Here is a 13,350-nt window from a genome sequence, read left to right as displayed (position 1 = left end):
ATGGCATCTTCATAGCTAGTGACCTATGTACAAAGATCCTAAAGGAGGTCTCCATGCAGATACCCCACGACCAGATGCTTTGGCTACACCATTTGTTTCACAGCCAGCTACAAGCTCAAGTCTCTATCCAGGATCACAAACCACAGTAATTATTCCACGGCCATAATGGCTGCTCAAACTGAAATTGTAATTTTCTTGGAAGCTTTGGATCATTTCAACACAAGGTAAGTTTTCAGTTCACCATGATAACCAGTGACAAGCAGCTCAGCTGACTGTTATGCACTATCTTTATGCTCCAGAAAGATCAATGCAACAGTAGAAGAACTCGGATCTCCTGGAAAGCCTGTTGCGGGTGGAATGACCAAGGGCTCACCACCCCAGCAGGCCAAACACTCTCACTGAGCCAGTGCTTTCAGCACACACAAATAACATGCAGTAATGGCTCCATGCCACTTGGCGTTCAGTGTGGCTTAGGCTCTTTTGGTGCTTGGTATTTTCCAACAGGTCCAAAGTCATCTTCTGCAGACCTGATTTCTACACATTGGTCCTGAACAACTGCCAATAGTCTATGGTTGTGACAAAGGGCATAGTCTCACAGTACCTGAATGAAGAAAGGAGAGCAGGTGTACTGACAGTGATCAGGGTCAGCCAACAGTCCAGTGGTTGCTGAACAAGTCCACAGTGAAGAGGCACACCAAGCCAGGTAGTCAACACATCAGGATCCAGATCAGCAAGGTACGCGGCTGGACAACCACATAGCTGCAACCTAGCTGAGGCAACGACCAAGGCCAAGGGCCTGAGCTTAAAGACAACTCCTGAATGAAAGGGAAACCCCGACAAGACTTCTCACAGCTCTTTCCACAGCAGTCTGACTCAAGATTACACGGCTGCACCATATCCAAGATGACCTTGAGTACCAGCAGCCAAATGAACTGCAGGACAGGGTATTTGGAGCCCCAACACCTCCTATCCTACAAATACCTACTGTTGCTCCTTATTGGTGATTTCGCAGATACCAGTGACAGCAACAGCATTCAATAAAATTCCGACACCCTTATTTCCTATTCACAAGACTCCTAACATTATTTTTAAAAAACCACCTGCATCTATTTTTCCAACTGTGTTGTTTCGGCAAAGCTGTAAGTAGCCCAGACAATAAAGCTGTCTGCAGTTCAGGAGGGGCAGGAGGAAGGGGAACAAGCACCCACCCCATGCCAGATCAGAAGATTTCCTTTTTATTCTGCAAACGTTACATACTCCATATGATCCAGGTACAGAAAGTGTTTTAGAATCAACTTTAAAAGCAAGATTTCAATTTTTACTTTCAAAGAAGTCCTGATAGTGTAGTCCACAAGGCTTCACAGATTTTTTTAAAAATAAGATTAAGGCCAAATATGGTAGCTACAATATAAGGGTAAAATAAAATACAATACTTCACCTCAAAATTTTAGTTTAAAGATTATATGAAATTGGTGATAAAGCAGTATCTTCTCTATTACAACAAACTAGATCTACTAGAAACAACTGAGGGACTTGTGTCATCCCCCCTCTTTTGATATTGAAGTTTTAGCTCTTACAGCTGCAAAGAGGAGTACTTCTACTAGAAATTCAATCCTATACTGCAACAGATGATGTAAAAGGACAACTGTAAAAGTAGCATGGATTGGGACAGACGGTAAACATTTGTCATTAGGCTTCAGTCACCAGTTCGCTTTTACTGCTATTAATTTTCTATGTATTGTTCAAACAGGCTTCATTTTGGAGGCAGATCAGTACTGGTAACATCAAAGCAGCTAGTGAGGTGAGGTACACACCAAAAACCAAAGCAACTTCTGTATACATACATGTATGGAAGAGATGCTTTTCCCCTCCCAGTGTCAAGAAAATCCTCCGGGCTATAATACCAGAGACCCATCTAATTTCCTACCACCTGAAAAATGCAAAACAATCTCCCAGTTATTCCTTAATTGCTTACAAGGAAGTCCATTCTCATCACCCATTTAGGAAAAAACAGAAAACCAAACCACAAAACTCCCTTAACCTCTACTTTACTACCGTATTACCCAGTGCACCAAAAATTTAGGTCTTAGAAAAGTAAATTTTAGAACAGTTTCTTAAAATTCGTTGTTTCCACAATTATGTATTTGATTGGAGCAACAGGGATAATAAATTCACTGACAAGAACCTTGTTATTGTATTGAGACAAAGGATTATTAAGGTTCATCATTATAACATTTCATCATTCCGATTCCAACCTTGGTTTGTTTTCCTGACTTGCACCTTTAAAAGATGATGCTTCTCCCCTTCCAAAAGGGAGCATCTATCAGAGAATTAAGGTGATTTGCGCAGAGTGAAAAGCGAAGGCCTGTCTACAGGTCAGGCAGTTGCATTTATATTCCCTTGACAACAAGCACAGTCCCTATTCTAACTCAAGGGAATTTTATCGCATTTCCCCCCCACTCACAGACCAGAATTAGAGTCTTCTAGAATACATCCAGTCCCACTTCAGACAGAGAAGGATATAGCTCTTAAAAGGTAAAGAGAAATCATGATTTCTTAATACATGAAGACCAGTGCTACTGCTGAAGAGGAACAGGCTTCTGAACAGTTGGGTGTTTTTAAACTTTCAAAGCAAAATTTTTGTGTATGGAATATTAATAAAAAAATTCTTTTCAGTACTAACATCAAGTCTACACCAGTGAAAGCTGAGAAGCAAAGGTAATTGAGAATGGATCAGCTGTGTTTCTTGCATATAAATGCCATTGTTCAAGGTGTGCTGATCCCAGCCAATACATGTTCTGCTTTCATAAAAAGTTCTAAACCAAAACCACCTTAAGGAAGACATGAAAAAAAAAAAAGCTTTGGTTGGTTAACAGCCAGCTAAAAAAATACACAAAAAACACCCATAGCAATGCAAAATTTTACTAACTGCAAAAATACAGAAAGAGAGATACACACTCAGTATTATGCAAAAGCATCATACCAACATGTATTTTCCCAATGAAATACATAAAATGTAGATTTGCAATGCACTAATTCTATAAACCCAAAAGAACATATTCTGTGAAGAAATTTAACATTCAAAACTGCACAAAGCAATAGGCACATAAGAGCTCGCTTGTTAAAGCCGAACTGCATCTCTTCTAAGAAATGCTTTCTGAATACATAAAGGATATTTTCATAATAAATGTCACATCTCCCCCTTCTTCCCCAACAACACTCCCAATTCTTTTACAAGCTGCAGTGGATTTTAAAGGAGCTCTATCCGAACGACTCACACAGAAAAGGCTTTGAAGCACACCAAACGTTTGCCCTTATTCTATAGAAACTGTATAGCCGTAACTTGGCTCTTCCCTCCCCCCCACTCAGTACCTTTCTGGGGTAGTGACTTCACATCCTTTGACATCAGCACAGCTTGAAAGGGGGATGGGAGAGTTACGGCAGAAAGCAGTAAAACCTGCTTTTAACTGTGTATGCAATGCCTCTACGAATTCTTAAATCTTCCCAAAACGCATTTAATAGAACACGGCTTTCGATCTCCCCCGGTTTTATTGCGGCTGTAACAAACCGAAAGGGACCGGGCTACAAAGGACTTCCTGCTCCCCTTATCTGAGCACCACAATAGCCATTTATTAGCTCGCCAGAGGGTCGCGATTCACTCGCACACGCACAATAACTCACCTCTAATATGCAAAAGGGCCACGGGCTGGAACGGCCCATTGGAATTGGCTGCGTCAACCACCATCCTGCTGCCAGCTCTGTTACATGTCAACATCTAGGCTCCAGCAGGCAAGGCAATGTATTCCTTAAGGCAAGAGACCAGCCTCCATTTTAGTTTAAAAAAAGACAGAAACTGAAGCGCTCTGCAGCTGGAGGGAACTGGCTAGTTAGTGATGTCAGCGGGCGGGAGGAGCCCCATTGGCTAACGGCAGCAACTTAAAATGACACCGAGGCGGCCGCGAATGAGCGGAGGCTGGTGCGGGGCTGTCACTGCGCCCTGCGCCGGCCCCGGGGCCAGCCCCGCGCCTCCCGCGGCGCCGGGCCGGGCCCCAGCAGGAGCGAAGCGGGGCTCGGAGAAGCGGGGCTCGGAGAAGCGGGGCCCGGAGAAGCGGGGCCCGGAGAAGCGGGGCCCGGAGAAGCGGGGCCCGGAGAAGCGGGGCCCGGAGAAGCGGGGCCCGAGGGGGTGACGGGTCGTTGCGTTTGGTTTTTTTTAAAGCAGCGCGATCTTACTGCTGCTCTATTATTTCCCCCGCAGGTAATACTCGGTGCGCACCTGCTAGAACGAGCACAAGCATTATTTTTTTTTCCTGTAAAAGCCAAAAGCTTAATCCTTCCTTCAGTAAGGTCGCCAAGAATTACCAAACTGCAGTTCAACTTAACCACGGAAAAACACAGCGTTAAGAGGAGCATCCACAACTTTAGCTTTCAAGAGCCATGTTAAAAGGTGATTCACAGTAAGAATTATTGTTAGGAGTGATTTCTAAATATAAAACCTTATAAGCATTCCCATGAAGTATTTTATGACTGGTTGCTAATATGTATGTTATGAATAAAAATATAGACATATGACATTCAGGAGATGAAAACCTCATGTTTCATGCTCATCTGAGTATTTCTTTCAACCTAGAAATGGGCATATCTTAAGTTTAACATAATGTTGATAAACTTGGATATTGCAAAATTCAGGTTTTCCTTTCTAGAAAGCTCAGTAATTATAAGTAACTCTTTTTTATTATTAAAAACTAAGGTATTGCAGCACTAAGAACCAATATATAGGCACATGGAAACAGTTTTCCTGCATAATCCCAGAAATATAAAAAAAGCACAGCATAACAATTTCTAAACTTTTTAGTCAAATTACTTAAGGTATTTGGAACAAAACTGTAAGCAACCTTTTCTTCACCATACGAGACTTGCACATTTATTTTTACAATGAGCTATTTGAGGGACCATTTTGTCTCCTAGGAGATGTGCGCCTCTGGGAGCGATGGTCAGAGAAACAGGCAATGTACCAACAGACCTGTACCATCTCCAAATCTGTGCTTCTCCCCAGATACTATTTGCACCAGTCTGTCACCTTTAAATATTTAGATTACTTGATCTATGACACTGTCCTAACTTATATCTGCTCAAAAAAGGAGTACATCAAAAAAAAGAGGAAGAGACTTTTCAGTTAGGTAATTTGCTGATGAAAACTTGGAACAAAACCAAATTATAGGGCATATGCATACCTGGTTGGAAGAATTACATCCCACTACAATAATACACTGTCAAAAGGTGAGTTAGAGCTCTACTGAATATTACTGAATTGGATGAAGGGAAAAGACTAACTGGCAGATAAAAAAGAGGAACATTACCCATAAGACACATGAAGAAATCCACTGAATTTACTGACTGCTGACAAGGCCGGATTTGAAGTAGTACCTCCTGGATGTCAGTTGAAGAACGATGTAAACCTGACAAGAAAGCCCAAAGACGACCAATCCAGAAAATATTACTTAGTTAAAAAAAAAAAAAGTTGCTCTGTTTGGTGTGGTGTGGGTTGTTGTTTTTGTTTTGTTTGGTTGGTTGTTGTGGGGTTGTTTTTTTTTTTAATAGAAAGGACTAGACTGAGAATATTCAAGTATTTCAAAAAGTCATTATGGAGATGGAGGGAATTAGTTTTTCTACATTCACTACAGACAGTAAATTCCTCCTACATCAAGGAAGATTAGGTTAGATATTAAATTAAATCCTCTCGCAATAAGCATAATGAAACAAAATAAGAGACTGCAAACTTTCTAATAATTTAAAAAATGTCCATCCATAATGAGCGATATAAATGTAGTTGATCCTGCTTTTGAGAACATCAAAATGGACTATGTGAACTTCCAATGCCTTTTTAAACCTCTTCCCTAAGACTACAGAGATTCAAATCATTTGTCCTTCCAGTCCAGGCAAAAACAGGGGAGGTGTATTCTCAAAAGTGTCAGGTTTTATATCCATATATCCCTTGGGTATACCTTAGATGTGGAGGTTTAGTCTTATAAACCAAAAAGCTACCACAGAGATATGCCTTTAACAAAACTAGATTTAAGAACAAAAACAAGACTGACCTCAAACAAAGTTTTCTACAAGATCTTGATGGATGAAAGAGAACTGAAGAATACTCAGATAATTTTTTTGCAATATTTTCATATGCAGAAGTCTATAAGCAAATTCTATTTCTTTTCCCCATCTGAAGTACAATTAGACTGTTCTATAGTGATAAGCCACAGTATGAAGCAGCAAAAATTAGGTTTAAAATTCCAGTTTATCTGGTAACCACATCTTTAAGAGGCAGCTGCTCTCTCTCCCCCCCTCTCTACTGGTATCTTTGCTTTAATGGTCAACTGCTGCTTCTGTCTCTTTGAAACTCCCTGCAAAGATTAAAATGGATATGAAGACTGCTGGTACAACGGCATACAACTGAACTACTGCACTGGAACACAACAGAGGAAAAAGGGAATGTTACTTTAGTTACAGTACCATTTCCTATTTTATACATAAGCATGGCTTGAATAGTTGGGAGGTTCATTAGCAAATTTTAGGTAATGGTTTAAGAGTCAACCTTCCTACATTGTTCTTCACTAAAGAGAGTAAATGTGACATTTGCAGCGCTAGCAGTAGTATTGGCAGAACACTAAATCACATTCAGATAAGTTTTCTCTTGCGAGATACACACATCCTGTTCACATTTCTTCCTCTTTGCAGGACTGTTACATCTGAGGCCAGTACTTAGTAAACTACCATGGAACTAGTTCAAACAGCCATAATTCAGTATATTTCTGGTGTGCTTCTCACAGGACACTAGTAGAGTTGAACTTCAATCTTTGTAAGACCTTTTGCTCGTTAACAAAGCCTGGTATCTTCTCACCAGTCGTACAGATTCAGAGGTACATTCTGCTCAGGAGGTTTGTATACCCTCCCTTTGTTTCAGCCTTAACATATTTGATTTGCCACTGAAGGAAAATATTTACTTAAGTTGAATTATTTTGAGCAACTTCATTTGGGGAAAAAAATTGCAAAGAAAATTGAGTTAGGAATTGATTTACTAATGGGAAGGGAAAGAATATTAGTGCAAGTAGAATGGAGCTAATGAATATCAATGGGAGGAGGAAGAGGTTACTTGAACAAATTTATGAAGACACTTCTGTTGCAAGAGAATCAAAAACCGTATTAATTTCAGCTACCCATTTTTAGAATTAAATGAATGAAAAAACATATTGACAGTATAGCAAAACCATAGCTATTACAGGTTTCCTCTGAACCCTGTTCATCACTTCTAACTTCCTGATGATAGGAATGAAGGAAAATCCTATAAAGTTCTCAGGATATAATTAAATGTGTTACATTTATGAACCAGCCCTATAGCTGGTGAATTCTCTTTACACTGGGAGGCTGTGTAGTATTTCTTTCAAAACAAATACTCCATTTGGCTTGTGATTTAAAAAACAGCCAACCCCACCCCTCCCCCCAACAGCAAATTCACCTGCCCAAAGGTTGCCTTTATTTCCATTCTGAACTAGCTACTATTCTAACTGATAGTGACAGAATCAACAACATAAGATAATTAAAATTGGATGAACTTCTATTTACATGAAGACACCTTGGACAAAGTTGGTTACCTCTCAGACTATACGAGGAGTTTTCATTTTTGGACTGGGAGAGGAGAGGGCTATTTAGTCTGAACTCTAAGGTAACTAAAGGCATAATTCCACAACTGCTGAAGTTGCTATTCCTCAGTGACCTAAGGCAGCCTAGTTGCAGACTGCTTCAGTCTCCTTCCTGCATTCCCCTCTTTATTTTGCTCTCATCTGCTTCAATGGTCATCAGACCCACAGCCGAATCGGTTTAGTCCACTAATCCAACAAAGCCACTTACTTTATTGTCAGGTTAGTTTTCTGTTAACTTAGACTGTGTTCCATGGCAGCCTAAGCTGAGCTAAGGCTATTTGAGCTACTGCTGCAATCCCACCTCTTCTGAGGCACACATGTGCAACTGTCTGAAGTCACTGTACAAGGGTTTGTGCAGCTGCATGGTTGAACCAGATTACGAAACTGAGCAGAGTTAAAATGAGAAGGAAAAGGGTTAGTTTGAGCCATGTTGATTCCATTATCTGGTTCACCAGATAGCCACCCAAAAAAGGGACGGGAATAAACATGTCTCGCTTTTACTGAGTCATAGAATGCCAGGTTGGAAGGGACCTCAAGGACTGTCTGGTCCAACCTTTCAGGGCAAAAGCACAGTCTAGACAGGATGGCCCAGCACCCTGTCCAGCTGAACCTTAAAAGTGTCCAACATTGGGGAATCCACCACTTCCCTGGGGAGATTATTCCAATAGCTGATTGTTCTCATTGTGAAAAATTTTCCTCTTGTGTCCAATGGGAATGTCCCCAGGAGTAACTTGTACCCATTACCCCTCACCTTTTCCATGTGACTCCTTGTAAAAAGGGAGTCTCCATCTTCTTTGTAGCCACCCTTTAAATACTGGAACATGGTGACAAGGCCTCCCCTAAGCCTTCTTTTCTCAAGGCTGAACAAACCCAGTTCTCTCAGCCTTTCCTCATATGGCAGGCTTCCCAGTCCTTTGATCATCTTTGTGCCCCTTCTCTGGACCCTCTCCAGCCTGTCCACATCTTTTTTTGTATAGCGGGGACCAAAACTGAACACAGTATTCCAGGTGTGGCCTGACAAGCACTGAGTAGAGTGGGATAGTGACTTCTTTATCTCTGCTGGTGATGCCCTTGCTGATGCAACCCAGCATCCTGTTGGCTTTCTTTGCCGCAGCAGCACACTGCTCACTCATATTGAGCTTGTTGTCCACCAGGACCCCCAGGTCCCTTTCCGCAGAGCTGCTCCCCAGCTGGGTAGATCCCAGCCTGTGCTGCACTCCTGGATTATGTTTTCCCAGGTGCAAGGCCTTACATTTGTCCTTGTTGAACATCGTAAGGTTCTTGCTAGCCCACTCTTCCAGCCTATCCAGGTCTTCCTGCAGGGTGGCTCTCCCTTCCAAAGCGTCCACTTCCCCACTCAGTTTGGTATCATCGGCAAACATACTGGTAGGACCAATGTAATTTACTTTTTTCCCCTCTAATTACAGCCTAAGCAAAACCTACCATTCTCACAAATGATGTCAGGCTATAGAAAATAAGGGTCTCTTCACAACCCTGAACAATGAGTTACTCGAGGACAACAACTTTGTTTTAGGGGAGAAAAGGCACTGGATACTACACGTTCTGAAGGAGAAACCGCAACAATAGGAAGGATATTGGGCTTCTCCTACAAGGTTCTGACTCAATTCCAAAGGATAGCCAAGCGGAAATTCTTCAAGGAAACAGAGGCAGTAAACACCATGTTAATACCTAGCTATCAAAAGAAATCCACAGATGAGAAAAATCCTTACCTGGATAAATGAAACAGCTAGGAACTATCATTTGGCTTCCTTAAAGAATTCCTAAGACACAAGCATGGCAAAAGATAGTATTCTACCTTCCACGTTAAGAAATTGGTAATATTTATTCCTTCTAGTACAAAAAAAACCTGATTAAAAGTGGAACTGGCAAACATCTGCTTGTGATTGTATTTGTCTCTATCTGGATTTCCTAATATTTGAATGGTCACTGTAGCGCACACAGACTCAACAGTGCCAAGTTTTCCTTCAGCCAATACTGTATACTCAAAAGGTTTTGTAAGTGGGGGTGGGAGGGAGAAATCAGTAGATATGTTGAGTTCAGAAAGCTATACAACACACAAAAAAAAATCATTGGTTACCTTAAAAGAAATATATTTTAAGAATAGCATCTGATACAAAAACATATTTCCCAGGGCAGACTGCAGAAGCTCGTTTCAAGTACTGGGACACTATTTTAACCAAGCCCAGTATAAAAGCTAACATGTATACCACCAAACTCACTCCTGTCTGTGTCCTTATCACACAGGTCACGCATGTCATTTTCAAGAAATGAAGCGTAAAAAATTACATTTAAGAGTAAAAACTTGAGAGCATGCTGGTTATCCAGCAAACACTGACTTATATTTACATGTATAAATATTGCATTCAGTGTTTGATCAGTAGGTCTTATGAAGGGAGAAGTTTAGTGCAGCAGCAAAAATGTTTAGGTCTGATTATAGTGACCCGTGCAATGGAACAAAGTGTTATTTTTGTAAATAAGGGCATAATAAAAGACATTTTAGGAGAGTTCTAAACTCTGAAGAGACAGGTTAGAATCTAGAAAATAAGACAATACCACATTTTAAATCCTATTTTTATGGATTCTATCCAAGCTTCAGTGGAAACAAGTTTGGTAGCAAGTGCTGCCAGTGACAGATGTAGAGCATTCTTCTAACGCTTTCAGCTGCTGACTAATGAGTAGGTGTTTGATAGGGCAGTTGAAATGAAAAATGGCTCATTAATCCAAGCCTATGATTTCATGTAAAGCTAGCTAAAGAAAAAAATTCACACACTCAAAGTATTTTTCTCTATAACCTTTTTTTGGTAGTTATTCACTTACTATTATGTTTCTTAATCTTTAAAATGTTACAAAGTAATACAGACTGGATAATTGCTAAATACTTTAGTATTAATGATTTGATAATTACATATTAAAATATTTACTCATTTGGTAGATCATATTTTCCTGTATGAACACTAAACAATTGCCAGTTTTTGCTTTAATAAATTTATATGCTTACCACACACATATTTTAATAATTCTTCTAAACATTTAGAAGAAAATTAAATACAGGAAAGTCTGTTTATACAACACTATGATAATGTTTTAAAGGTCAAAGTTAAAAAATAAAGTTACTAAATTAACATTGCAAAGAAAGTCTCCGCAGTTCTTTCATATGATACAATAGATACATCAGTATGGTTAGGTATCAGTGAGCGTAGGAAAGAGTGAGCTTCCGCAGTATTTTCCTTTATGGACTTTTTGTTTCAATAAATTCAATACAATATCAGGCTGACAAAAATACTGTAAAAGCATGAACACAGCCAGGACCAGAAGGATAGCACTTAGCATACTGAGTTAGTCCAATGTAGATCGTGTACAAGGGAGAAGAGCGTCATCTGTTTCATGAAACTGTACTCATCGATGTTTTGCATGAGAATTAATTTGTTTTGCCTCAGTGTTTTGCCTTTTAAATGCATTATGTCTTAGGGCAAATTATCTTTTATAGTAGCATTATCCTGTTTAATCTACCATCTTACTTTGCATAAAATACTTTTAGCTAAACAGTGATGCTACCACCTTGCAACTGGCCAAAATTCCTTATTTGCCATGCACGCACACAAGAAGCATGATTAAACTGGAAAGGCTGAAGTACTGCACCTTTGTTCTCTACCTAATTTACAACCGGCAGGAAAAGGTTTCTGCGATGAAAGTGACACTAAACATTGAGATCTCCAGTCTCTACAGCTTATAAGAAAAGTGCTCCTCAAAACCCCGAAGTAGCCCATTATCGCTACAATTCCCGTAAATTCAATTATATTGCATTATCCAGTCAGTCTCTTTTGTATCACGAAAATAGACGGTAGTTTTAAATGAACAGGTAACACACTGCTTGAGTTTGAACTTACCCTGATATGAGTTTGTGGAAATTACCAACATATATGGTTGAATTTCTCTGCAGCACAGAGAACAATACTTTATTGGCTTTTTAATTTACCTCGATACCAGTTTTGCTTACTTATCTCTACTCCACAGTTGAAAGAAACACACAACCACCTTCCATTTCTGACCTCTTGAGAAATTCTCCCTTTTTCCTCCTTCCTCGTGGTTACAACAGTTTTATCAATGAAAATTTGGTCCAATTGTTTTTTTAAGTGTCAGAATCTTAAACTGGAATCACGTCTTCTGCAATCTTGATTCATCACACTTTAATATTGTACAGATGATGAAAACAGAGCTATCTCCTAGACAGCCATTTATGACTTAAAAACATTAAGAAAGCTTTAATAACGCTTGCCTCCCTATCAGAGTCCTGTATCACAGGCAGACAAGTTGAGACACCACCCTGATGTTCTCCTCTTGCACAGAACAGACTCAGAATCTGGCATAGCTCTAAAGTCTCTGCTTGGAAAAAAAAATAAAAAAGAAACCACACACTCTGCATGAAATGTGCTCAGAAAAATGGCACCCTTATGACCTGTCATGTTTGCGATTTCTTTTTTTCCCTTTTTTTTTAAATAGATATGACTGCTAGCATGATTTCAACATTAAAAGTACTAAGTCAGAAACAGACATCTCCACCAGAAGGTCAAAACCAGGGCTGATCAACATGCACGGCAAGATCTTCAACAACGAAATACCAGAATCTGTTTAATCATATCACACGCAGTTATTTTACATTAAGAAAACAGCACAGTATTCTATACTTCTCAGCACTAAAAGTTAGTCTAGAGGTCCACATCTGTCAACATAGCTCATTCCTTCCTACCTCAATATATACCTTTAAGTATATTGTATCCACAGTTTCGAGATCAAAAATCCAACTCCAAGAGGTCAACAGTAACTCCATAAATAAATCAGGAACTGTATTTGAAAATGTCATGTTTTAACCTCAGTCAGCAACTGAGCACCACACAGCGGGGCTCATTCCCCCCCTACCCCCCCAGTGGGATGGGGGAGAGAATTGGAAGAGTAGAAGTGAGAAAACTTGTGGGTTGAGATAAGAACAGTTTAATAATTTTAATAATAATAATAATAATAATAATAATAATAATAATAATAATAATAATAATAATAATAATAGAATATACAAAGCAAGTGATGCACAACGCAATTGCTCACCACCCGCCGACCGATGCCCAGCCAGTCCCCGAGCAGCGGCCCCCCCGGCCAGCTTTCCCCAGTTTATGTACTGAGCATGACGTCCCATGGTATGGAATGTCCCTTTGGCCAGTTGGGGTCAGCTGTCCTGGCTGTGCCCCCTCCCAGCTTCTTGTGCACCTCCAGCACTCTCAGTCGGTAGAGCATGGGGAGCTGAAAAGTCCTTGACTAGTGTAAACACTACCTAGCAACAACTAAAACATCGGTGCGTTATCAACTTTGTTCTCATCCTAAATCCAAAACACAGCACTGTACCAGCTACTAGGAAGAAAATTAACTCTACCCCAGCCAAAACCAGGACAGAAAATAAAAGCTGAATTGCAATCACCATCTTTGAGATTACATAAAACAATGTTCACTTTTATCTAAAAAAGAAAAAACCCAACCCCCAAACCCATGAACAAGACCATGACACTGGCATCATACGAGTCCTCTATAAGGCTATAAAAGGATTTGTATCCAGCTTTAAAAAACATACACAGAAATGCTGCAAAAA

The 13,350-nt window shown here is 40.0% G+C and overlaps 1 protein-coding gene across 3 annotated transcripts in view; it reads right to left on the bottom strand.

Annotated features, from left to right (window-relative positions):
- PPP2R5C (protein phosphatase 2 regulatory subunit B'gamma) overlaps window positions 1–13,350 on the bottom strand; it is an 87,086-nt gene that overhangs the window by 51,366 nt on the left and 22,370 nt on the right. The window contains exon 1 of one of the 3 annotated variants that reach the window (XM_076345470.1): window positions 3,682–3,859. The exons of the other annotated variants lie outside the window; for them this stretch is intronic. Coding sequence (XP_076201585.1) covers window positions 3,682–3,775 — 94 coding nt within the window. The 5' untranslated portion in view covers window positions 3,776–3,859. Of the gene's footprint in view, window positions 1–3,681; window positions 3,860–13,350 lie in introns of those variants that run through there. 3 annotated transcript variants of the gene reach the window in all.

This window comes from Aptenodytes patagonicus, chromosome 7, assembly GCF_965638725.1.
Source record: "Aptenodytes patagonicus chromosome 7, bAptPat1.pri.cur, whole genome shotgun sequence".
Taxonomy (NCBI): Eukaryota; Metazoa; Chordata; class Aves; order Sphenisciformes; family Spheniscidae; genus Aptenodytes; species Aptenodytes patagonicus.
The sequence above is the reverse complement of the archived record's forward strand: the minus strand, read 5'-3'. Positions and strand labels throughout refer to the sequence as shown.